The 27,020-nt window shown below is 36.9% G+C and overlaps 3 protein-coding genes across 3 annotated transcripts; 2 read left to right on the forward strand and 1 right to left on the reverse strand.

The window, feature by feature from the left end:
* Positions 1-8,689: 8,689 nt before the first annotated feature.
* LOC115970076 (1-aminocyclopropane-1-carboxylate synthase-like) lies at positions 8,690-11,794 on the forward strand. The gene is made up of 4 exons (XM_031089746.1): positions 8,690-9,005; positions 9,133-9,264; positions 9,380-9,540; positions 10,448-11,794. The coding sequence occupies exons 1-4, from the start codon at positions 8,841-8,843 to the stop codon at positions 11,463-11,465; spliced, it is 1,476 nt and encodes a 491-aa protein (XP_030945606.1). The 5' UTR covers positions 8,690-8,840; the 3' UTR covers positions 11,466-11,794.
* A 2,791-nt stretch (positions 11,795-14,585) lies between these two features.
* Positions 14,586-15,421, reverse strand: LOC115970541 (high mobility group B protein 3-like). Its single transcript, XM_031090160.1, has 5 exons — positions 15,355-15,421; positions 15,094-15,247; positions 14,907-15,014; positions 14,762-14,819; positions 14,586-14,648 (listed from the first exon to the last, which is right to left on the reverse strand). Exons 1-5 carry the CDS (start codon positions 15,419-15,421, stop codon positions 14,586-14,588), a joined length of 450 nt encoding a protein of 149 aa, XP_030946020.1.
* Positions 15,422-16,082: 661 nt separating this feature from the next.
* On the forward strand, positions 16,083-20,255 carry LOC115970542 (serine/threonine-protein phosphatase 7 long form homolog). Its single transcript, XM_031090161.1, has 5 exons — positions 16,083-16,193; positions 16,298-17,061; positions 18,736-18,826; positions 18,940-19,332; positions 19,545-20,255. The coding sequence occupies exons 1-5, from the start codon at positions 16,083-16,085 to the stop codon at positions 20,253-20,255; spliced, it is 2,070 nt and encodes a 689-aa protein (XP_030946021.1).
* The last annotated feature ends 6,765 nt before the right edge of the window (positions 20,256-27,020 follow it).

The following is a 27,020-nucleotide window of genomic DNA, read 5'->3' on the forward strand; positions in this document are numbered from 1 at the left end:
CGTACTCTAAATCCCACGCTTGTGGAACCCACAAGCCACAAGCTTGTAAGAAGCCCACCCCCATTGAGAGTGCGTTTAAGATTTTTTTTTTTTTTAGCAAATGAACAGTAAAAGTATTGTTCATACACTGTGCGGGAGACAAATTTTACTGTGTAGAGACAAATTTTACTGTTCATACACTGTTTGCGCACTGTTCATGAGACCCACAATCACTTTATTCAGAAAAAAATATTAAAAATGGGTCCCACGGTACTATTTACACATTTAAAAATTATTTTGCTACAGTGTTTTTCAGTTCTCAGTTTCAGTTTTCAGTTTTCAGCTGTATCCAAACGGACCCTGAGTGGGCTCATGTGATAGTTTTTGGTTTTTGCAACTCTTTTAGTTTTGTTATATATTAAATTTTGGGGGAAATCCAATTTCCCCTTTTATTTTTGGATAGTTTGCAATTTACCCTTTTATTTTTTAGATCAATCAATTTCTCCCTTTATATTTAGGAAATAAGCAAATACTCTCAATTTGTTACTTTCTCAGTTAAATCCGATAAGTTTTTTGAATAAATTATTAATTGTATATCACAAAAAAAAAAAAAAAATGTTGAGGATTGTATTGTTGTTTTTTTATATTACATTTGTAATTATTGTGATTTCAATGATTTAACTGAAAAGTAACGAACTTGGAGTATTTTCTCATTTCCTAAACATAGAGGAGGAAATTGATTGGTTTGAAAAATAAATAAAGGAATTGTGAACTACCTTAAACATAAAAGGAGGGGAAAAAAAACTTTTTCCTTTTAAATTTCTTACTAATATTTTTTGTTAAAGACTAACACATTTAATGACATGATATACATATATTTTATAATTATCATGTACATTTTATATGTGATTAATTTTGATAATTTTAACTGAAAAAATAAAAATAAATGTCTAATTTGTTACAAAACTAAAGTGTAGGGTTTGTTTATTCAAATTAAAAGTCTAAGAGCCAAATTGATATTCACATTAATGTCCAAATCGAAGTATGATATTTGTAAAAGCTACTAAAACTTAGGACTATACACTCACAATGATGGCAGGGCAGAGTGTTATATTTACAGAACAAAAAATTTGGGGGGTCTAGTGACTTGTGTTACAACCTTCTTCTTTTTTAAAAAAGGAAATAACCCCTTATCCTATACTTTTGGTAAATCGAATTCACATACCAAACATCCTCCTTTCTTACAAATCCCATAATTATGGTAAATTAAGGGACACCAAGGCTTTATAATTTGGAAAAAGTTTATCTCTAAACTAGTTTATAGAGAAATCTTTTAAACTCTTGATATATCTTTTTATTGGGTGTAAATTTTGAAAATCTAACTACTAGATTGCATATTACATGCTTACAAAATTTCAAGAAGATAAAAGATTAACAACCATGTCATCAATGACACGTTTAAATTTTAAATTTTTGTGATAAAAATTATCCGTAAAAAATAAGTTTATCAATCGAATAGTAAAATAACATTCGATTTGAACGAAATTTAACATGCATGTTAAGAACATAAAAAAAATATGCAATCAAATTTTCAGAATTCACATTCAATAAAATGATATAAAAGAAATTTAAAAGGTTACTTTCTATACTAGTTTAGAAATACGGACCGAACCCATGTGCAAGAAGATCCGCATCATTCATTTGCAAGGATCAATGTCACCAAAAGCCATATAAACTAGCCACATATTATGTGACGGTGTACCTAAATCAACTAAACTATATAGCCAAAATGAGTTCATAATTGATATTTCAGGGAATTATGCATAAAGGGTTTTGTATTCGGTGCCTGTTTTCTTGCCATTTTTTACCAAGCCAATTACTCCATCTGTCCCACTTTGTTTGTCCTCTATTCCATTTTGGGATGTCCCAAAATATTGTCCTATTTTTAAAAATAAAAGTCATTAATTTACTAATGTTTCTATTATATCCCTTTTAATTTACTAATTCAATTTTTTGATAAATTTATTTAAGGGTAGTTTTGGAAACTTATACATTTTTAAAAGATAGACAAGATAATAAATGATGTTCCTTTAAAAAGTTTGATTTTTCAAACAAGACAAACAAAATGGAACGGAAGGAGTAATTAATTTCTGGTGTAACTCTTAATTGGATGGATTATATTATAATTATAAAGTATGGGGCACACAACAGTGGTTGAATGTTCTGGATGGACAAAGACTGCAAGTAAATTGAGGGCCGCCTATTATTTTTTTAAGCCAAAAAGAGAAAAAACCAAAAACAAAAAGCATTGTGTGTGTCTGTGTTTATTAATATTATGGTGTCCATTGATTTATTGAATAGGACCACAACCACAGCTGTTTAGGCCCCCACAAATCTTTCGCGGCTATCCAATGCACCTTGCTTCTTGATTATTTTCCTTTGTGTGTGTTTTTTATTTTTTTTACAAGTAGTTATTGATTTCCATTTTGAGTCCAAAATGGATTATGGATAACATGTCCCTGTCCAGAATGTTGTGAATTTTGGGGTTTAAAATTGTTTAAGAATTGCTGTTAATGTACGAGCTTCAATAACCTCAACATAGTCACCCTCCCAATTAAATGAAAAATGGCCAAACCCCATCTAACCCACATATTTCTATGTATACAAAAGTAGGAACTCAAAAAAAATGGCTAAAATGTTTTTCTCCTGTTGTTTTTCTTTGGGTTAAAAGGTCCTGCAATTCTAATGACTAATGAGCGCTTTTGTTTCAATAAAGGTAATCTACTAGTAGTTCATTGAATCTGCTTGTAAGGTATAAATTCACTCTCTTTTGAATGAAATTGAAGCATATAAAAGAAATTTATTAAAGAAAAAGTAGGAACTCAATTTATTAGTTTTTCTCATTTGTCATGCTCCTTAAAAAGAAAATTAGAATGTTTATGCTTATGCCTTTGACCTAAAACAGCGTTTCAACATCAATGCATAAAGTTTTCATGTGATATTTTGATAAGAGTAGATGATATTGACAACGTGACGCTGACAACAGAGTCTTAGGATATTTGTTTTTTTTTTTTTTTTTTTAAATTTATTATTACTATATATAATTGAATTTCAAATTTATAGTGTTTGTTCTAAAATTATTATTCTTTATCATCATACAAAGACATTCAATTACATTTTGTTATAAGTAGGGTTTAGAACTCAAAACTTTTATTCAATAACAAGATACTTTATCAATTGGGGTTAACTGCATATGATATTGATATCACCACGCCATAGTTTATAGCATTATCAATTTATCATAGAGTAATGATACAGTCACAAACTACTTTACAACATTTATACAAAATGTTGATGTGGCCAATCTCTTATTGGTTTTCATCTAGGTCCACTATTAACGTTATTTTTTCATTTACCAATAATTACTCACGACATTAGCTATTTGTAAATTTTTTTGTAAAATAGTTTCTATCTCTAACATTATTCTTTATCGTAAGATCTTCTTCTCAAAAAAATTTATCATAATATCTATTAGTTATCCTTTTAATGGGGATGCACATTAATTGTATACTTAATGCCCAACATTATTCACTCTATGTTCATGAGATATTCCAAAAATCCTCTTATGAACTAATAGAATGTTAGATAAAACTTAGGACTTTTAGATTTATGTAATGTCCTTTAAGTCCATTTGAACTTAACACCTAGATTTAGGTGTCACTAAGAGGACTTATGAACAATTGATAATGATATTGACTTAACTAATACGTTGAGGATTAGCCAACTCCACAAATTCTTGGACTAAGATTTTATTGTTGTTGTAAATATCCGTAATTGTCCCTTCAATTTCTAGGATGAATTCAAGGTAATTAAGATTATCAAAATATTCTACATGGAATAACATATATTCCCACCTTTTCCAAACTGCTTGAATTATATCTCTTTTTATAATTTCATCTTTTGAACTCTTTAATTCTTGCTGATCCATCTCATATATCTCCATAATTTCATCTTTCTCTTCTAATTGTTTTGACATAAAATATTTATAAAAAAGTATTTTCTTATTTTATAGTTTTTTTTTTCAATAAGACATTTTAACTAAAATATTTTCAATCAATTAAACCAACCAAGCAAATTTGTGTTTTACCCTTAAAATTTTGATAAAATATTTTACAATTTCTCTCTACCTCTCACCAGACAACTCTCAGGCAATCTATTCTCTCCCTCTCAATTTTCTCTCCTTGTCAACCTAAACCTTCTCTCCCAAAACCTAGTGGCGCCACCCACTGACCGGCACAACCCAACAGCGGTGCCACCCACCGACTGGAGCCACTCACCGACCGGTGCTACCCACCAGCGGCGCCACCCTTAGGACTTTGACTCTCGGCATCAATGTTCCCGACGTGAATGTCGAGCGCAAGGACGGTACAGATCGACGACCACTACCTCTTTTGTGGTGCAGATCGGTGATAAGGTCGATAGTGGGGTGGGTTGTCGTCAGATCTGAGTGCCAGTGTCCCTCTCGGTGGTGGAGTGGATCGTCGGTGATGGGTTTTAGTCGGCTGGGTCATTGGTTTTGGGTTTTGGTAGGCTGGGTTTGGTGTTTTCAGGTTTGGTTTTGAGGTTGGTGGCCGGAACTGCTATAGCTGTTGTGGTTCGTGGGTTTTGATGGTGGCTGAATAAGAGTGGATTTCATTGATCTTTGATTTTGGAATTTTTGTTTTCATTTGGGATTGTTGCTTCCTGTTGGTGGTGTGTAGTCACTGGATTTTGGTGCAGCGGGGCGGAGGTGGCTTCTTTTTTTATCTTTGCCTTTTTTCCAGGTGGTTAGTAGGGGTGGTGTGCTTGTATTTGGAAGCAGGTAGCTGTTTACATTTTGAAAAGTCTAATCTTGCCAAATATTTGAAAATGTTTTCAACTGAAAATATTTTACAGTAGAATTTTTTAACATATAAAATGTAAAATATTTTACGTCCAAACAAATTAGTCTTCTCTGTATCGTTCGTTACATTCTTTGTCTTTTCCTTGACTATGATCTTTCACAGTAATCATATTGTCGGAAGAGTGACAATCGGCTACAGATTCTTGCACGTAAAAATTTGAAGTGAAACGCTGAAACTATAACATAAACCGTACATTACGCGGTTAGTCACATAGTACATTGAAGCAAAGAATTCAATGCGTAAATTACGCGGTCAAGAAAACTATAATGCGAATCAAGAAAACTATAATTGGGTAAATTTCCACGTTTATACATATGTTTTTGTCACAATTTTGAATTTTTGATGCCATAGACCGAGTGGTGGAAAAATATAGAAAGTTTATGTAAAAAGGATAGGCAATTACTTATAATATTGTCGGAAGAGTGACAATCGGCTACAGATTCTTGCACATAAAAATTTGAAGTGAAACGCTGAAACTATAACATAAACCGTACATTACGCGGTTAGTCACATAGTACATTGAAGCAAAGAATTCAATGCGTAAATTACGCGGTCAAGAAAACTATAATGCGAATCAAGAAAACTATAATTGGGTAAATTTCCACATTTATACATATGTTTTTGTCACAATTTTGAATTTTTGATGCCATAGACCGAGTGGTGGAAAAATATAGAAAGTTTATGTAAAAAGGATAGGCAATTACTTATAATATGTTACATTATATTTATGGTAGGTAAACTAGATATTTGGTCTCTAATCTTTACACGGTATTTTAATTTAGTCCCTAACGCTTCAATTGTGTTAATTTAGTTCTTAACCTTTTAATATCATGTCAATTTAGTCTTTGCAGTTATATCTTAAATAAAAAGTTGATGACAATGCAAATGACCAAAATATAATTTAAGTTTATTGTCACATCAACGGAAGCTAATTTTTTGTTTTGAGCATTAGGCATATCATCAATTTTCATTCAAAAGATGACGTTGAAGACTAAATTGACACACAACTGAAAGATTAGGGACCAAATTGATGCAATTGAAAGATTAGGTATCAAATTGAAATATAATGTATAAGATAGGGACTAAATCCGTAGTTTACCCTATTTATGGCAAAAAAAATTGTGTTTTTAGAATACAAATTTTATGTGGAAATCGATTGTGTTTTTTTGGCATCAACTTATAAGTTCAATTTTTAACTTTTAGTTTTTATGTACAACTATTTAAAGTATTTTTTTTTTTTTTTTCATTTTTTTAAGGAACAAGTATAGTTTAGCACAAATATTTTTATTTTTTTAAGGTATAAGTATATTTTAATACATTTAAAAAAAGTGAAATAAATTATTATAAAAAACACACTATAAAAAGTAAAATAAGCTGTTACAAAAAAACACGGTAAAGTTTTCGCAAGAAATTTATGCAGTGTATTTGTAATTCTTTATATAAAACGTTTGATTCTTGTGATGTCAAGATTGCCAAAATATGATATAAGGCAGTTGTCACTACTCTTTAGTGTTTCATATGGGGACCCAGGCAGGTTACGTATCGGTGGCTACATTTGATAGGTCATAGGGTACCTAATAAACTTTTTGACTTTTAGTAGGGATTCTAGGATATATTTTTAGGGGATCAGTAAGAAGATGTATTTTAGATATAAAAAATATGAATCTTACCATTTATATGATTTTTTTTATTACAAAATTTTTCATAATAAGTACTAGCAAAAGAATAAAAGATGAGAAGTGCTATATCTAAAACATTTTCACAACACTTTTCTAACAAATTTTAGGTTATAAGTTGTTATTAGTTATAATTTAAACTCACTACTGAAATGTTTTTTTTCTCATTAGTAACAACTAGTAACAATTTACCAATTAGACTTTATTATGAGTGTATAATGAACATAGCATTCATCATATAAGATATAAGTTCATAACATATTGTTTATTAATATGATGAAGATAATAATTATTGTTGCTAAGATTAAATCTTAGAAATCATCTATTATTTTTAAATACAATCATCATACGAATTATTGTTGTTAAGTGAGCTCCAAGTGAGCTCCAAGTGAGATCTAAATACAATAAACTTTTATGTATTAATTTATTTCAAATTTGTTAAGATGTAAATGATTTTTTTTAGATTTAAGCTTTTGTTGTTAGGCTTATTATTTTTTCCCTCATATTTTATATCATATTGGTCTACTATTGGGGTTTTTTTTTTTTTTTTTGTTTGTTTAAAAAGACCAAGATATTATCAAGATGATCATATTCAAATTCATTTAAGTTAGACTTAAAAAAAAAAATTTAAGTTTAGGAGGTTCAAAATTTATTTTAGGAGGATCAAATTAAAAAAAAAAAATTATATACAATTTTTTTTTGGGCCCAGCGCATGAACCCCCTGCGCTGCACCCAGAGCCGCCCGTGTTGACCTTAGGTAAGCCAGTTAATAATTTTGCCTCTTTGCCTGCTGGAAGAGCTGACTATGTGAGCATCCCCAGCCGGCCTTGGAAATGTCAAATGTAAGCAACATTTGGCATTTAGGCCCAAAATACACCTAGTAGCTGGCACTGTAGCACTATGTCAAAAATAATATTAATATTTTATTCAGCTTTTTTTTCTCTCTCATCTCTCATCTATCTCTCCGTCTTTCTCTGTCTCTCACACTTTCCTCTCTTTCTCCCTCTTCTCTATTCACACTCTCAGATACTCCATGGCGTTGAGCATCACGCACCACATCAGAGCTCTCGCCAGAACTCCGAGCCAATCTCTCCGTGACACGAGCCGAGACACGAGCCGATCTCTCCTTGATGATGTCGTTGGATAGCGTGACGATGAAGAACGCGGTGAATAGGTGGAAAGCGATGAACGCGAGTTTGCAGGCGCTGAAGAGCGCTGGAGTGGAGGGGATCATGATGGACTTGTGGTGGGGATTGGTGGAGAGAAAGGTGGCTGGATCGTACAATTGGGGTGGGTATGGATCGGTGCAGATTGGTGGGTTTCTCGGTGGAAATTGGTGGGTTGCCAATGTCGCCGATAATGTTTTCGCTCAAGATCGCTGATGATGGTTTCGCTCAAGATCACCGATGTCGCCGATGATGGTTTCGCTCGGTGGATGTGGCAGTGATCTGGTGGGTTTTTTTTTTCCTTAATTTGGGTTTTTGGTTCCAGTGGGATTTTGGTGGGCATGGTGGCGTGGTAGGAATGGTGGTGGTGGTGGTGGTCGGTGATGATTGGGTTTTTTGGTTGTTGAGAGAGGGACAGAGACTCAGAGAGGCAGGGAGAGGGATGAGAGAGAGAGAGAGAGAGAGAGAGAGAGAAGGGATAGATAATTTTAAATATTATTTTATTATATAATTTATATTATTTTAGTAAGTAGGATTAGAAAATAAAAGTTGGAGTGTTGGAAGTATTGGAAAATTGTATAGTATAAATAGTAAAGTAGCTTTTTAAAATTGTAAAATAGGATGAGATGGCATTTCCGAATGAAGATGCTCAAATTTACTTCAACCCAAATCAAATGGTAAATTTCAAAAAACCGGTGTGGGGGCTTTGTCCCGCATGTGCACGGGTATATCAACACTAAAGTTGGCGTGTCATTGTATGTTAAAAAAAAAAAAGAAAAAAAAAGAAGGTAAATTTCAAATCGCACACGGCGCACACTCACCAAATTTATTGTCCTTCGTATGAACCTTCATGAATACAGGAAAACTCGCTGCTTTTAAAGACCTGGAAGTTACACTTTCTCAGCGACTCAACCTTTATTCAGCCCTGTCCCAACTCCAAAAGTTCTAACTCAACCAATTAAGACTGCCCAAGGACCCATTTGATTTGTTCCTACAAACTATAAAGCTGTTCCCATCTTCTTCATCCATATTATTATATATCAATTAGCTAGCTGCATTTCAAAAAAGAAAGGGAAATGATCAACAAAAATCAACAGAACTTGTTGTCAAAGATGGCCACTGGCAATGGTCATGGTGAAAATTCTCCATACTTTGATGGATGGAAGGCTTTTGAGGATAATCCATTTCATCCTACTAAAAATCCTCATGGGGTTATCCAAATGGGCCTAGCAGAAAACCAGGTAACTAAATTTATGACTTTCTTAACGTGCATTTTATTATTTTGAAGTGCACTCAAAGAGTCACAGAGTTTAGTTGCATTATTATTTATTTGTATTCATGGTTTTTATTGTCTTGTTCAATTTGCAGCTTTCTTTTGATTTGGTAGAAACGTGGCTAATGAAAAACCCAGAAGCCTCCATTTGCACACCTGGAGGAGTAAATGACTTCCGGGACATAGCTATCTTTCAGGATTATCATGGCTTGACGAAGTTCAGAAATGTAAATAACATACTAATATATAGATATATATAGCTCCTCATACTCTATTATCCATTTCATCTCTCTCACACACATAAAAGATTAATTAATGAAGTTTCTTATGTATATTCCACAGGCTGTGGCCAATTTTATGGAGAAAGTAAGAGGAAATAGAGTGAGATTCGACCCAGACCGCATTGTTATGAGTGGAGGAGCAACCGGAGCTCATGAGATGACTGTCTTTTGTTTGGCTGACCCTGGGGATGCATTTCTAGTACCTACTCCTTATTATCCAGGGTAATATAATCGATACCTCTTCTTCCATTTCAATTTTCTACTTCTTTATGCTTCATAAATTTCTCTTTTAATGAAAATTAAGTTCAAAAATGATGTAATAATGTAGGTTAGACCTTAGACGCATATTGGGGTGGCTATTTGACTTGGCCTTTTAGCTGTTTTTTTTACTCATATACATAATGATTCTTGAGAGAGAGAGAGAGATTGACTATTAAATCTACTTTGATCATGATATACTGTTAGGGAGAATTTACTTTAAAAAAGATTGATTTAGTCCACGACACTGCTTGAGTGTTGAGAATGATTCCTCTAATGTCAACATCCCAAGCTCTTAATTCCAAGTTTTCAACATCAGTGCCATAACCACAAGTACCTACTAACAAAATTATTGGTGGGGGAATCAGTTAATACAAACCAATTTATTACACCTGGAAGAAAGAAGTTTTCAAGTAAAAGGATTCTTTTGATATAAAAAACTTAAGTCCCTATCTTGAATCTTGACAAAATTGGAAAAAAATAGTCTAGGAAAATGAGGCCCATCTTCCTCAAAGACCAGCCCTAGTTCCCATTTGTGAGTCAATTACCAATTTTCCATCAGTCCAAGATAAGAACACGCAGTTGACTGCCCTCTGGCTTGAGGGCAGAAGGTTAAGAATTTTTTTTTTTTTTCTTTTTCAAATTCCATATTAATATATGAATGTTACTGTCAAATCATTTAGGAAAGCAATTAATTATGCTCTGATGGTTACATGGTTTATTACATCATAAAGATGGTGGAACCCAATTAATTACATGATTCCCATGTCCTCAAAATGATGAAAAGTATTTGTATTTTTTCATAGATTTTTTTGCAAGACCTCTAGCAATATTCAAAACATTGTCTCACAATCTTGCCTTTTCATTGCAGTTTTGATAGAGATTTGAGATGGAGAACAGGAGCACAACTTGTTCCAGTGGTATGTGAACGCTCTAACGATTTCAAGGTGACAAGAGAAGCATTGGAAGCTGCCTATAAGAGTGCTCAAGAGGCCAACATTAGAGTAAAGGGGTTGCTCATTACCAATCCATCAAACCCGCTAGGCACTATCTTAGACAGAGAGACACTAAGAATGGTAGTGAGCTTCATAAATGAAAAGAGCATCCACTTAGTCTGTGATGAAATATATGCTGCCACTGTCTTTACTCAGCCTGGTTTCATTAGCATAGCTGAGATAATACAGGAGAAAGAAATCGAATGCAATCATGATCTCATCCACATTGTTTATAGTCTGTCAAAAGACTTGGGATTCCCTGGATTCAGGGCCGGCATTGTCTATTCCTACAATGATGCAGTCGTGAGCTGTTGTCGAAAAATGTCAAGTTTTGGACTAGTTTCCTCACAAACTCAACATCTAATTGCATCAATGCTATCAGACGATGAGTTTGTCAATAAATTTATTGCAGAGAGTGCTAATAGGTTGGCAACTAGGCATAAGGTGTTCACTACAGGTCTTGCTAAAGTAGGCATTAGTTGTTTGCAAAGCAATGCTGGCCTCTTTGTGTGGATGGATTTGCATCACCTCCTCAAAGAACAGACATTTGAAGCAGAGATGGCACTATGGAAAGTGATAATAGATGAAGTTAAGCTAAATGTTTCTCCTGGTTCTTCTTTTCATTGCTCAGCACCAGGGTGGTTCAGGGTTTGCTTTGCCAACATGGATGACCAGACTATGGATGTAGCTTTAACAAGAATTGAAAGCTTTGCGGTTCAAAACAATGAGACCTGTACCACAGTGCCTATGAAGAGACAGTGTTGGCAAAAGCCACAAAACAACCTAAGACTCAGCTTCAAATCAAGAAGAATGGATGATATCATGATGCCACAGTGCTTAATGTCACCTCACTCCCCTTTAGCTCAATCACCACTTGTTCGAGCAAGGAACTAGGGAAAAAGAAAAACAGTTAACTTTGCAAATTGCGGCAAAGGCTGAAAGATTCTTTAATTTCTTAATTGCAGGCTAATTATTATACCTTCGAAATAATTTCTTGAGTGCATTCTTTACTTTTTTTTTCACATTCATATGGTGGCGACAAAAAGTCTATAATTTATAATTCATTAAAGTTGTTGATTACAAGTGTGTTAAATTGTTATAGTTTTTTGCACAAATTTTAGAATAATGTGGATTTGTAACCTCTTCGGGACAAGTTGGATCATATTAGTGTATATCAATGTCATGAAAAAGATGTCTTGCCAATAAAATTGTGCATCATACAACTCCTGAAAATTTTGTAATTGCTCAGTGATAAAGCCCTTATAAATTTGTGGACAAGACTCCCAACGTTTACATAAAGATAAACATGTTTGTGGACTAGCTCTGTACTTTGTCAATTGAGTTGCCCCTTGGAGGACAATAAATACGAAAAATCGCCTTGAGCATGAAAAAGAAGTATCACGTTGTTGTCTCATTCTGCGTTGCATTTCTAAGAAGTAAGACTGAGCAAGGGACCCGGCCCACCCGCAAACCCGACCGAACCGACCCGAACCAACAGGTTTTGGGCGGGTCTGAGAATACTCGGGTCGGGTTTCGGGCCTAAATTTCGAATTATTTTCGGGTTCGGATCGGTGTCGGGTCGGCGTCGGGTCATATAAGTATACTCCTTCAACCCGATTTTTTTTGAAAAAAACCCTACTTGTTCTCTCTCCGCCTCCCTTAGAGAATGGTTGATAGTGGCAAGTCAAATAAACAAAATCATTGTCTGCCTCACCTGGGTTTTAATAATTTTCATGTAGGTTTGTCTCCATGGCCTTGTTATCGCTGATGGTGGCGATGTTGGCTCTATCACAAAAGAGGGAGCTTGATTACCACGACTTTCTGGTCTATGATGACTTCTTCGGCTGAGTTAAGGAGTGAGTACCCGTTAGAATCGTCGTGGGTTGAGGACCAGGAGAGTTCCGGAGGGAATGTAGTGGCTCTGGTCGCCGTCGTCGAGGAAGAGGCAGCTCTGATCGGCGCGCTGGATTTTCAGACCGTCGAAGCGACCAAGGACATATTGGCTCAGAGATTACTGTGCGTTTCCAGATCTTGTACGTGTCGGAGGGAGCGATTTTGCCGACGAAGGGAAAATCGATTTGGCCGATGGAGGGAACGATTTTACCGTCGCTTGTGCTTGTGCTTGTGTTTGTGCTTGTGCATTATTGAGTTGTGAAGTGAAATGGGTGCTTTGGATGGCTTGGAAGGAAGATAGGTATGTGGGTTTGGCTGGCTTGGAAGGAAGGTATGTGGGTTTGTGGGTTTGGCTGGAGTTTTCTTTTTGTTCTGTTTATTGGAGGTTCTCTCGGCGAAAATGGGTAATTACCCATAAAACCCCAACTATTTAGTTAGTAGGGTCAGTTTGGAAACATTTTCGCAAACTAGCAACTCGAGCCTCAGAGGCTCGATTTTGGGCCCCTAAATCGAGTCTCTAAGGCTCGGTTTACGTCCTTTGACATGGCAAAAAAGACGTTGGAGTACACGTGGAAATCGAGTGTCTAAAACTCGATTTCCACGTGGACTACACATGGAAATCGACTGTCTAAGACTCGATTTCCAAAATGGAAATCGAGTCTCAGGCACTCGATTTCTAATAGGCGTTTTTTGAATTTAACGCTCTCCAATCTCAATCTCACTCTCCCTCATCAGTCAAACCCCCTCTCTGTCTCCGACCCACTCTCCCTCTCCTTCTCTCACTCACCCTCTCCTTCTCTCACTCTCTCAGCGTCACCGTCGCCGACGCCGACCCACTCACCCACTGACCCTCTCAGCCTCACCGGTCCTCTGAAACCCCTCTCTCAGTCTCCGACCCACTCTCACTCACCCTCTCCTTCTCTCACTCTCTCAGCGTCACCGTCGCCGACGCCGACCCACTCACCCACTGACCCTCTCAGCCTCACCGGTCCTCTGAAACCCCTCTCTCAGTCTCCGACCCACTCTCACTCACCCTCTCCTTCTCTCACTCTCTCAGCGTCACCGTCGCCGACGCCGACGCCGGCCCCAACCCACTCACCCTCTCAGCCTCACCGCTCAGTCACCCTCTCACTCTCTCGCTCACCGACCCACTGTCGCACGTCCCTGTCCGCTGTAACTCAGTCTCCACCATCTGAAAGAAAAAGAAGAAAAAAAGGTGAGTCCCCTATGCATTTTGCAATGTAATCAGTTCGTTTTTTTTTTTGTTTTTTTTTTCTATTTTGGTTTCTGTACTGAATTTGTTATAGAGGTAAAATATTCTGGTTATATCCAGCACGCACAGAAATTTATTGGGTGGAGAATCAAAACACCATATTGAAGTATAAAAATGTCACCAAAGCTCAGTCATATATAAAGAAAACAACTCGAATGCCTACCATGGTTCTTTCTCAGTGTTTATTTATATGTTTCGGCTATGTATAAGTCATTGCCAAGTGATGAAATGTGATTAGAAAATTTGATTTTTTTTTTCCCCTGTAAGGAGATGGTTTTCTTACTGGTTTATTTTATTTTTGTTGGCCTCATTTAAACCAGATATCAAATTCTAGTATGTAGGGAAGTATATTTTGTGCTCAAGCAAATTCTCACACATGGATACACTTTCGAGAAAGGCCTACAGAAGGAACTCCTTCATTTCAGTGTGGCAGAAACGTGACCATTATAAGTTTATAACTTATGCAACCTTCTATCCTTAGTACGGATGGCTTGAAATTATAGTTGCTAATTATAAGGCGTTGGTGTTACAGGTTTAAAAGTTTGAATCTAGATGCAAGTAGACTTTTTGTCTTAGTGATGTGTTTCTTGTCAATGAAGATGGCGACAATTTGATAAGTACTTCCTATTTGTTGCAATCCGTAGTTGCCCATTGTGAAAAGGACACCATAAAGAGTGGATAGGAGAAGATAGGACAAGTCCAAAAATGACTTGATATAGGCACTTATATGTTAATTCTTCTATAGGTAACTCTGTCCTTTCTTCTTCTGCCATTTTTTTTGCCTTTCATTTGCTGCATTTGTATCTTGTTCCATAGTCAATAATTATTGTTTTCCACCTATTAATGTCCTAGGAATATTTTTCTCTCTTTCTGTCTAGAGATTTCCACTTCTCACCACCCTCCTTTGCTACCTACAATTCATTGTAAGTCAAACAAGAAGATTAGAACAACCTGTCCAAAGTTTAATCACCTAACAAAAAATAAAAAATAAAGAGCAAGGGCAGTAATTAATAAATACTTGTACCTCTTTACCACCCTTCGAATCGGGATTTTCTTCTTTATAAGTCTTCCTAAAGTCATCCCTGACACAGAAATTGAAAACATTTCAGCACACACACACGCGGAAAGATAATCCAAACGTGCAAGAGAGGGACTGAGAGATAGTATACATGAAGAGAAAGAAGGCAGTTTGTGGGCGCTTGGGGGCATTTGGATCCTTAGACTTCTTGTCAGTTTTTGCTTTCTTTGCCTTCGGCGCTGTTGAACTTGATTTCTTCCTGCCAAACAAAAAAAAAAAAACAGTGTTATACCCAGAAAAGATTGCATTGACAGAGAAAGGGAAGAGAAGAAGAGTACCTGTCTGTAGTAGTAGTAGTAGGCTTCTTCTTGGGGGGGTCACTGGGCTTCTCCACAATCTTCTCCACAATTAGTGGCTTACCACTACAGTCTCTCCCATCTTTGGTATGGGGCCATTTCCTACTCGCAAGTCCTGCATTCTCATATATATATGCTGTTAGAACAGATAATTATGATGCTTGTGCACTTAAAAACATTTTTGGAGGCCTTATGTATTTTTCATCTGGCAACCTTATTCTGTCTCTGTGTAGTCCGGATAACGCATTTTAGTCTTGCCGTAGTCCTTTCCCCTAAGTGCTGGCACTGTAATCCCAAACATGGTGCTCATAGTTAGTATTTAGCACTAAAAAGCGTCCCATATATTAACATATTTGATTCTTAACAAATTAAGATTACCCAATGGTCCACAATCATATGACTGTGAGATACAAAGCAAAGCAAAGCAAAGCAATATGCTATAGTTAAATCCATTGAAATCAACCTAAGTTACCTACAGCATAAATAGTGTAAATATCGACTACCATATAAAGCAAGATACTTGAAATAGTTAAAACTTAATTTGTAATTTATGATTTTATACTCTATTGATAGACAAAAATTCAATTCAAACTATGTTTGAATTAGTGCATGTATGAACAGATTAGGCTCATTCTCTTGTTGTTTCTTTTACTTTAAAGCCAGTATACACACAAACATGTGAGGAGTATTTTGGTTTAATCATTCTCATGAAAAGGATTTAGTAGATATATGTTGGAAACTTTCATACCGAAAAAAAAAAATTAAATAAATAACTACCAAAATACCGGTTTAGTAAGCTAATTCCCGGTGAAGTCCTCCCTTCAAAGTTCTAAGAAATTTGCTATGATTCTGCAATTATGAACAAGCAACCATAGTCGTCATTTCATTATGGCTGCTCTAAGTCATACCTATATATTTAAGCATATTGTGTGTTCAATTTTGAAACTAACTGCTTATCATTCTTCTTCAGTATGGCTGCTGCAAATGCTGGACGCATTGACTATACACAGCCTGGACCCATTGACGACTCGGTGTTGACACAGCAGGCGACGCATCGGTCCGAAGCTATTTGGAATGGGCGGGTAAAACACTCAACTAAAACAGTAACTTGTGCACATGCATTTAATCCATACAATGTACACGTATTTGCATATACTATATTAATCCATGATTTTGTTATGTGCAGGATCCAGGGTCCATTACTTGCCGTAGTCGTAGTTCAGAGTTCTCCAAGCAACCTCCAATGGTGGACGACCGAGTGAGGAACATCATCACCACAGTTGGTTTGGAGGGACTCCTGTGGGTCCCAGGTAGAGAGATTGACAATGGCCTGATAACGGCCTTAGTGGAGCGATGGCGGCCCGAGACTCACACCTTTCACATGCCACATGGTGAGGTGACCATCACATTGCAGGATGTGGAGGTTCTTCTCGGGCTTCCTGTTGATGGTGACGCTATATCAGGGAGCACACAAAAAACTTGGGTGAATGTGTGCCGGGACTTCCTTGGTTTTCAACTTGTAACTCAAAATAACCATAAGCAACTTGATGGGCAGAGGATTCTCATCAACCGCCTTTTGGAGGAAGTTGCTAACCCATTGCCGCCTGATGCTGAAGAGGATCAGCTGCATAAGTACGCACGATGCTACATCCTACCGCTATTGGGGGACACAATATTCATGGACAAATCCGGCGATAGGGTGCATCTAATGTGGGTGCAGCAGTTGGAAAACCTTCACAATCCACGGAGGTACAGTTGGGGAAGTGCTTGCCTTGCATGGTTGTATCGAGAGCTATGCAGGGCAAGCGAGGACACCAGTCAGATTGGTGGGTGCTTGCTGTTGCTCCAGTACTGGGCATGGGCCAGGTTCCCCTATTTGTGCCCGACAGTTGAGCGAGGCCCGCCAGTGGGTGCTTACGGTCCTTCAGTACGTGGTCCACTATCCCTGAAGTAAGTCTCTACCTCATACTGCTATAACATACTGTCTTCACCAAAGCACGAGTCTTATATTATGTTTTGAGTTCTTTTTCTATTTGGTTCTAACTTCTTCTTGAGGAATTTTATTTGCTATTTGAAGTCGTAGTCTCTTTAGGTTTTTTATAAAGGTTTTATTGTAATCAGTAACACTCATAGAGAGAGTCTTTAGGTTATTTATAAAGAATGTAAAAGACACTACATATAATGAGTAAGAGGTGAATCAGCATAAATGCTTTAATTTTATTATATATGTATAATTATTATATGAATTATAGTATTATATAAATTTTCAAAATGTCTGCACATTATGATGCACAATACCAAAAAAAGAATATAATAATAATAATTGATTCCCAATATGATTCTATATTTGACAACTACAATGCATTACACACACACACACACAAATGCATCTATATGTGGAAATTTGTTTTACCATCTTTATATGCATATTTCCACTAGGATTGAGGCTGTCAACAATGCAGCCACAATCCCATCAATGATTTGTCTATTCAAGATGAAAGCCATTTCAAACAATATAAATCTAAATATTCCTTTTCAGTTTGGAACTTGGGGATTGTGCCTATAAGAAGCAAGAGAAGATATCGAAACAACGTAATGATTAAAAGAAGTAGAGAAAACTCAGTTGGAAGGCCAATCAAAAAGGAATATAATATGTTACTTATATAGTTGGATGTTTTCATGTAAAGAGAGTTAGCATTATGACTGAGAATATAAAGTTCAACAGAAACCCCTAGAACAAAGAAATATATAATTGAGAATATATGTGGCCCATCCTGATTCATTAGGACTGTATTTAAGAAAGATCAAAATAAAACACTAGTGTGAAAGCTATTTAAACATATGAGCTTTTCAGTCAAGTTGTGTGGAGAGGCTGAGGCGAGGCAGTTGCTATTGCTACTTCATCTTCTTTTTCTTCTTTCTTCTTTTTCTTCTTCTTCTTCTTTCTCTTCGTTCGCTAGTCCTTCTTCAATTCTATTTTGAATTTTCATTGCCTTGTTTTGTGTTTTCTTTCTTGTTTTGTGAACCTAGCATGTGACTAGTTGTTGGAAATGAGAAAGAGACTTGAAAAAAAAAGTTTTAGGCTTTGTTTATGTGGGTCCACACGTAATATATAAGTAATAAAACTAGTACTGCAATATTTAACTTGAGCTTTTATATTTCTGTTTTTTAATTGTAATTTTTTTAGAATATTTTAATAGAAAAATTGTTTTAATAGTTTTGTTTTTTTTTTTTTTTGAGAATCAATAGTATTATTATAATTATTGGGTAGAGTTTTAGACTTGAAATTGATATATTAGTTGAAATATGGACTTATAGTTTTAAGACTCAATAAATTATATGGATTTTGACTCATAATATATAAAGAAATATAAGCATATAAAATTATAAATAAATAAAAAGTATAAAAAAGCTAACTTTGAATTAATTACTATTGCAATTCACATGACCTCACCCTCCACCTTACTTTCAATTTCCTTTTATTTCTTCATTTCTTCATCTTAAGTGATTACATTATTTCTTCAAATTTCAATTTCCTTTTATTTCCTTTTATTTCATATATGTGATTACATTATAGTTTTAACATTATCTCAGTACTTATTGATCCATTCTTCTTGATTGTAGGTGGTTGTGGGTCCCAAACAAGAAAAATAGGCCCGCCCACATCTTCAGGGACAGGTATCGCGAGCAACTAGCTTCCATGTTGCCAGACCAGGTATGAAAATGCCTTATTTTACGCTTTTACGAACGTCCATATAGGTTTCGTGAACTTTGAAATATAAACATTGTTCCCTAATGTGTTGTGTACTTCTTTTTTGGCTATTGTAGGTGGTGTGGCAGCCATATGAAGCTCATTTTGACGACCTCCCGCCCTGGTGTGTTGCAGGGAGGGCCGTATGGACGGCAACGGTGCCGCTTGTATGTTTCCACCTAGTAGAGAAACATACACCGGATCGTGTTGTTCGTCAATTCGGGATGATCCAAGAAATTCCCCGCGCTGTTAACACTGACAGAGTGCTTCATGGCATTGATTTGAGGGGGAAGATCGGTGTTAATTGGATGCAGAAGCATGCTGCGCATATCCTTGAGTGGGGTTATCGCTTTGATCGGCGTTGTGAAGCTGTGCTTGGTGATATGCCTCCAGAGCACGAGTACCATGACTGGTTCAAAAGGGTGACTCGGAGGTTCATCGATAGGCCTGGTGCTGTAGTGACTCTGCTGGTAACTTCTCAATCTCTTCTACATGTTACCGTATTTCTTACCATGAAACCACTGTTTAGAGAGCATGATGTTTGTTACTACATTTTTTGCTTACCACTTCATCTCCCTTTAATTTGCAATTATTAGTAGCAGAACCAACATTTATTTTATTATCAATTGGCATTGTTGATTTCGTATTGCAGGTCTAATATGTGTGGTTTTTCCATGTGCAGATTGAAGGATACGTCCGTTTATTGAGGCGTCATCCAGTGGGCACGGAGGACCACAACGACATTACTGAGGTGTTGACGGCAGTACAGGCGATGACACGTGTCCAACCTCCTATCCCTGAGGCCCCGATTGAGGAGGCAGCTATGCCTACCGGCCCAAGCACGAGCACAGCTCCGGCCGGATGTCAATCCCGTCCGCCTGTTGCTACCCCTCAGCTTCTCCCTACCCCCGATCCCTGTGCATCCACCCCACATGCATCCGCCAGCCCCACCATCCCTTCATCCATCCCACATCCATCCCCTACCGTCACCATCCCTTCACCCAACCCACATTCAGCTCCTACTGCCACCATCCCTTCACCTAGCCCACATCCAGCCCCTACGCCCACCATCCCTTCACCTACCCCACTTCCTTGTTCTGGGTCTGACGTCCGTCCACCCACCCCACTTCCTTGTTCTGGGTCTGACGTCCGTCCACCCACCCCACAGTCATTTCTTCAGCTATCACCGATTCCATCCTTTGACCTGGGTACCCCACCTGACATGCAGCAGGAGCCACCCTCCCATAGTTCGTTTAGTACCCCTTCTTCAGCCATTGACCCACCCCATGTTCAGGCTGAGCAGCCGGTTGGGTTACCTACAGCGGCTGAAGGTCGGCCTAAACGCATATCAAAGGCACCACCGTGTGGGACAGGGGGGCACAAACATGGTTGAGTTCCACTGGGAATTTTTTTTTTCTTTTTTGGCCGCAGGTCACCAGAATTATTTATCACATTAATTACGTTTTTTAGTTCTCAAATTGGGGTAAAAAAAAAAAGGAAAAAACAAATCCCAGTAGAACTCGAGTATTTTAGACTCGATTTCCATTTATGGAAACCGAGTATAACATAGTCGAGTTCCACTGGGAATTTTTTTTTTTTCTTTTTTGGCCGCAGGTGACCAGAATTATTTACCACATTGAATTACGTTTTTTAGTTCTCAAATTGGGGTAAAAAGAAAAAGGAAAAAAAAATCCCAATAGAACTCGAGTATTTTATACTCGGTTTCCATAAATAGAAATCGAGTCTTAGATACTTGAGTTCTACTGGGATTTTTTTTTTTTTTTGCCACAGGTGCATGGACCAGAATTAGTTTTCTCCCCTGCAGCAAATTTTCCAGGGTCCAGAACACATCAAACAACTACATACGTATGATAGGCGAAGGGAGCATACATTAAAGTTTTACAACCAAATTAAAACAGTAACTATTCAATAAAATGATTGTTGGACAAAAGTCTTAGCACACAATGGCAGTTCAATACTAGAAGGGCCTTGTGGTTGAACTTGCCAAAGTAATATCATTGTTCGTATTATAGGAAAAAGCTGCATCACGCAACTAATGTAACGAGTAAAATGGATAGCAAAGAGTTCAATTATTCGTAATTTACAACAATAAACAAAATAACAACTAAGTTAATACAACATAGTCTACATATTCGCCTAGCGGATATAACATATTATACATAGTCACCTAACACTTGTCCATACTGATACAACATACTCTACATAATCACCTAGCTTGTCCATACAGAAGATAACGACAAGTCCCACGTACAATGTCACTTACGAAAATAAAGTCTCCGCTTGCCTGACAAACATGAAATACGGTTATTAGTTTCCAAATGCAAAGAACAAAAACCAAATGACATTCTGAGTATATTATATAAAAACAGTGACGGCACTTGCCTAGTTCATAGCACTACCACTTGTCGAAGCCCCATGGGAATTGGGACAACATCTACGGTTATGCCCCTCTTGATGACACACTGTACATCGTTGCCTCGGTTGAATCTCCCTCAACTCCGGATCTTCCCTCCGGCTTCCCCGTTCTCGCCGTACCCCATCCATTTCATTCCTTATTCTTGACATCGTAGGACGACCTTTGGCCCGCAACAATCGTGGGTCAGGCACCCACCGTGGTCCGCGAACGTCTCTCCATAATGACTCTGACTTTGGCACCACAAAATTATGTGAATATGTGAGAATGGCGTTGTTCAGACTGTAACATGGGTCAATATAGCTGGGCGCATCGAGATGCAGAGCTTTAAGAACTTTAATTGCATGCGAACAAGGGATCTTCAAGTTTTGCCACTTTCCACAACCACAGGTTCTATCAAATATGCGCACATCATGACTGTGATTTCCCCCTCCAGCTCTATGGTCGTTATACGGGGTAACCACTTGATATATACCCTCTGCATGATTATAATTCCTCAGAATGTGTCCTGCAATTTTCTGCTCATTTTTGTTATAGATCTCCATTGCATAATCACTCCACACCTTACCTCGAGAGAGATCAGAAGTAATTTGTTTATGTCGATCGTGGAAATATGCAACAAGTTTAAAATAAGTGAACTCAACCATTGCAGCAATGGGCAAACCGCGGGCACCTTTAAGAACCCCATTAAAGCACTCAGAGATATTGGTTGTCATTGCCCCGTAACGTCTTCCACCATCATGTGACTGGGTCCATTTGTCTACATCCTCACTCATTAGATATGTGTATGGCATATAACGTATAATCCGGCGATCAGTAGGGTCTACACCCCTCAGTAAATTAATCTCGGCCTCCTTAATGGTTTGCATTATGGACACAAATTTAGCATCATGAGTCGCATATCCAGCTTTCAAGGCCAATGCCTTTAGAGTCGGGTTATTAAAATGTGTGTTGAAGTTGCTAGCAACATGTCGAAGGCAATATCGATGATATACCCGTTCTCTTCTGTCTTGCCCTCTAGGCCACTCTCGAATGGCGCATTTGATACCTTTATGTCGGTCAGAAATAATGCAAATGTCCTTATTTTCAATAACACGCTCTATCGAAGTCCTGAAACACTCTAAAAACCACCCCCAACTAGCCCCTGACTCCTTGTCCACAACAGCAAAGGCGATAGGCAAAACCTTTTGATTAGCATCGGTTGCCATTGCAATCATCAATACCCCTTTGTATTTACCATATAAATGAGTTCCATCAATACTGATCACTGGCCTGCAATACTGGAATGCAGCAATGCATGGAGCGAATGCCCAATATACATAGCGCAGTAACGTAGTACCTTCTAATGGCTTAGGTATGGTGTGATAGCTATACTGGGTACCCGAATCCTGATCCAAGTATGCCAACAACAACTTTCGTAACCTTTGGTAAGACTCCTCCCAATCCCCAAAAATCTTAGCAATTGCCTTTTGTTTTGCGTCCCATACTTTATAGTAAGAAAGCTCATGATCATACTTAGTACGGATGATCTCCCAAAGCTCATCAACAGTAGCAGTGTGCTTTTTTCGCAATCTTCCCACAATTTCTGATGCAACAAAATTAGAATCCATCATTCTACCATCTCTTCGCAGCCCAAAGGGTATACAACTATGTGGACCCACATAAGACGTGACCATCCACAAACCATTGAATTTAGGCTTCATGTATGCCCCAACGTACCACTTGCAATTGTCATCAATGCATGCGGCGCACAATTCAGTTGTGCTCGACCTTTGGATGGAGAAATTTCTATTATCCTTTGCTGCGTATATTATCAATGCACGCTTCACCGCAGCTTTATTTGCAAAAGTCAACCCTTTACAAAAATGCATCCCATCTTGCCAAGTACAAAGATATGGTATCTGAAGACGTGAAGGATCAACCATATTTTCCCAAGTATTTGCGTAGAATGAGTCCGCAGGAGGTCTGTAGCCAGTGGTCGTATATGTATCATGCTGGACACCAATATCATCATCATCTGCATCACCTTCATCATGGTACTCCATATTTTCCTCTTCAAAATTAGGAACGACTTCATGCTCATCCACATCGTTCTCAAAGTCACCTCGCTCAATCCTCTCTTCGTACTGATCCATATCATCATTATTTTCACCATCATTCACAGCATGATCTTCGTCTTCGTCTTCGTCTTCGTCTTCCTCCTCTAAATGTGTCTCTTGAGAGTAGAGGGTTCCACCAGTATTCGCAACATAATCTTGAGATGAGAGCGTATAACCTCCCATTGTAGTGCATCCATCATCTAGGGTTGTAAATTGTAAAGCCGTAGATGTTTCTTGCACCACCTCAGTACTGTTGTCTACACTCGCCTCCAAACTTACATACAACTCAGCAGCATTTACTTGGGGCATTTTCTGGATCCTACTAAACATCATCTTTACATGTTTATCTTCTTTAATCGCCATATACCCATAATTTATCCGTTCATGAAGAACTTCTTGTGGGCAACGATAAATAATCTTGATGTCATACCAAGCAGGGTTCAATTTCAATTCGTCCATTATTTTCCTCTTCAAATCAGTCAACGTCTTCAACTTACGACGTAACATCATGTAGTAGCATTCGATACCCTCCCCTCTAAATGGGAATCCGTCAATCCCTTCAGGATTGTAAAGGTGTCCACCGAAGTATACATTTATGTCAATATTCTTCAAAGATTGTGCACCTATTAGAGAGCCAACTAAATTTATGTTAGTGACATATTTGATCTCTTTCATTTCACATCAATTACAAAAACTTTTCTATCTACTCAAAGTACAAGAATCACAACTTCTAAAAGTGTAACAATTGCATATACTCACCCCACATCACATACAAACACACTCAATCATTATAATTTCATACTCAAACAAATAAAAAAACTGAAGACAAAACTCACCCCCATTACAAAATTGAAACTCAGCTCTAACAAAAATATAAATAAAAATATCAAACCAAACAACAAAAGTCATGAGGATGTGCAAATGAATGAGTGCAATTATGTAACATCATCATTCAAGTCATTTTAAATTAATGCCATACCCTATTACACTACTATTGATGAAATAACATAGAGCAGGGTTCATCAGACAAAAAAAGAAAAAAAAAAAACACTAATGTGAATATAATCATGATCAATCAAATTAGACATATCATCTAATTTAATATATAAATATAAATATATTTATATATTTAGCCTATTTATACAACTATATAATTAAATATTTATATAAATATATTTATATTTAGCCTATTTATACAACTATATAATTAAATATTTATATATTTATATAAATATATTTATATAAGTATTTATATATATAGTTGTATAAATATAAAAATATAATTATATTTATATAAATATTTAATTATATAGTTGTATAAATAGGCTAAATATAAATATATTTATATAAATATTTAATTATATAGTTGTATAAATATAAATATAAATATATATACGTATTTTTTATAAGGAAACAAATATACATATTTTAATACAAACAAATATCTTATCAGGAAACAAATATATTTGCCTAATACAAACAAATATTTTATTAGGAAATGGCATATACACTAAAACAATGCAAGCAACACTTTTTAAAGCAGCTATATACACTAAACAACTAATTAGAGAGTGAGGAGACCCTTACTTGACATAATGATGTGCAAATGTACTGCTGAGATTGTATGAGAGTGAGAGGAGCAATGTTTTGCTGCTAAATATGTATGAGAGTTTGAGTCTCTGTGAGAGTTCTTAAGAGAGGTTCTGTGATTGAAGTTGCTGAAGGTGAGAGTTGTTGAGGCAAGTTGTTCTTCATGTGAGAGAGTTGTGTTTAGTCAAAATATTCTCTGCATCTGAGAGTAGTGTGAGAGTTTTTTTAGGTTCAACATACTGAGAGAAGTTTTTGGTGCTTGTGCTAGTGCTAGTTTAACATATTTTTTGAATGTGTCTCAAAACAGACAAATTATATTCACATGTCCTTCAGCAACGTACTCATCTTACCTGCTGGAGGAAGCAACAAAGACTGTTGACTAGCAAAAGCACCAAAATAGACTAATAGACTAGCACAAGCAACAGACAAAACATGTCATTCAACACAAGCTTTAATAATAGCACAGAGCACGTATTCAGCTAATAGACTAGAGCACAGAGCACGTATTCTAGCACAGAGGACAGCAAAGACACTTGATAAGACTAGACAGGAGGGGAAATAATGGTTTGAAACTCGAGTCTCTAAGACTCGGTTTCAAAAGGTAAACCGAGTCTCAAAGACTCGAGTTCAACACGCGTATCTTTTTGGTTAAAACTCGAGTCTTTGAGACTCGGTTTACCTTTTTACGTAAACCGAGTTTCAAAGACTCGAGTTTAGGTCGCGCCTACGTGGAACTCGAGACTTAAAAACTCGAGTTCCACGTACACTCCTGCCACGTCAAGGCCATGTCAAACCACATAAACCGAGCCTCAGAGGCTCGATTTAGGGGCCCAAAATCGAGCCTCTGAGGCTCGAGTTGCTAGTTTGCGAAAATGTTTCCAAACTGACCCTACTAACTAAATAGTTGGGGTTTTATGGGTAATTACCCATTTTCGCCGGTTCTCTCACTTTTTTTATTTATTTTATTTGATCTATGGAGGCTAAGACCAACCCGAGACCCGACCCAAGACCCGAAAAACCGATCCGATTATAGACCCGTTTTTTCGGTTCGGGTCGGGTTTCAGACAGTCAAACCCGATATATATTGGATCGGGTTTCGGGTCACAATAAATCCGACCCGACTCGACCCAAACTCACTCCTACTAAGAAGTATATGTATCACGTTTTGATTAAGCCTCACCAGCTTCAATTGGTTCTTGAATGTTCTGGGCCTACTGGAATATTAGCACCAGTCAGAGGCAGAAGTTAGCTGCCTTTGGTGGACTAATCTTGCATAAAGGAATGGGATTGAGAAATTTGTTAATCAACAAAAAAGCTCATATGCTCCTACGTCCAACCCCAAAGGCCTAAACGCTTTTGGGCCTTTTTACAACTGTCACAGTTGGACTTTAAAATGAGTATCAATATTTAGCCCATAAGTTTTGATTTCAACAAGTAACTCCTGCACTTCGAGTAGGAATCTTTTGCGGCCGTACAATTGAGCAGCGACTCACAAGCATGTAAATCACTAAATCCCACGCTTGTGGAACCCACAAGCTTGTAAGAAGCCCACCCCCATTGAGTGGGCTCATGTGATAGTTTTTGGTTTTTGGTACTCTTTTAGTTTTGTTATATATTAAATTCACTAAATCCCACGCTTGTGGAACCCACAAGCTTGTAAGAAGCCCGCCCCATTGAGTGGACTCATGTGATAGTTTTTGGTTTATGCTACTCTTTTAGTTTTGTTATATATTAAATTTTGGGGGAAAAAAAATTTCTCCTTTTATTTTTGGATAGTTTGCAATTTACCCTTTTATTTTTTAGATCAATCAATTTCTCCCTTTATATTTGGGAAATAAGCAAATACTCTCAATTTGTTACTTTCTCAGTTAAATCCGATAAGTTTTTTGAATAAATTATTAATTGTATATCACCAAAAAAAAAAAATGTTGAGGATTGTATTGTTGTTTTTTTATATTACATTTGTAATTATTGTGATTTCATTGATTTAACTAAAAAGTAACGAATTTGGAGTATTTGCTCATTTCCTAAACAT

Source organism: Quercus lobata, chromosome 12 (genome assembly GCF_001633185.2).
Source record: "Quercus lobata isolate SW786 chromosome 12, ValleyOak3.0 Primary Assembly, whole genome shotgun sequence".
In the NCBI taxonomy this organism is placed as follows: domain Eukaryota; kingdom Viridiplantae; phylum Streptophyta; class Magnoliopsida; order Fagales; family Fagaceae; genus Quercus; species Quercus lobata.

Coding starts and splice junctions, on each gene's coding strand:
- LOC115970076 (XM_031089746.1), top strand. CDS start 8,841: ATGATCAACAAAAATCAACAGAACTTGTTGTCAAAGATGGCCACTGGC. Junction 9,006..9,132: donor TGGGCCTAGCAGAAAACCAG/GTAACTAAATTT, acceptor TTCAATTTGCAG/CTTTCTTTTGATTTGGTAGA. Junction 9,265..9,379: donor GCTTGACGAAGTTCAGAAAT/GTAAATAACATA, acceptor TATATTCCACAG/GCTGTGGCCAATTTTATGGA.
- LOC115970541 (XM_031090160.1), bottom strand. CDS start 15,421: ATGAGCACCATGTTTGGGATTACAGTGCCAGCACTTAGGGGAAAGGAC. Junction 15,015..15,093: donor ACTACTACTACTACAGACAG/GTACTCTTCTTC, acceptor TTTGTTTGGCAG/GAAGAAATCAAGTTCAACAG. Junction 14,820..14,906: donor ACTGCCTTCTTTCTCTTCAT/GTATACTATCTC, acceptor TTTCTGTGTCAG/GGATGACTTTAGGAAGACTT.
- LOC115970542 (XM_031090161.1), top strand. CDS start 16,083: ATGGCTGCTGCAAATGCTGGACGCATTGACTATACACAGCCTGGACCC. Junction 16,194..16,297: donor AAGCTATTTGGAATGGGCGG/GTAAAACACTCA, acceptor TGTTATGTGCAG/GATCCAGGGTCCATTACTTG. Junction 17,062..18,735: donor CGTGGTCCACTATCCCTGAA/GTAAGTCTCTAC, acceptor TCTTGATTGTAG/GTGGTTGTGGGTCCCAAACA.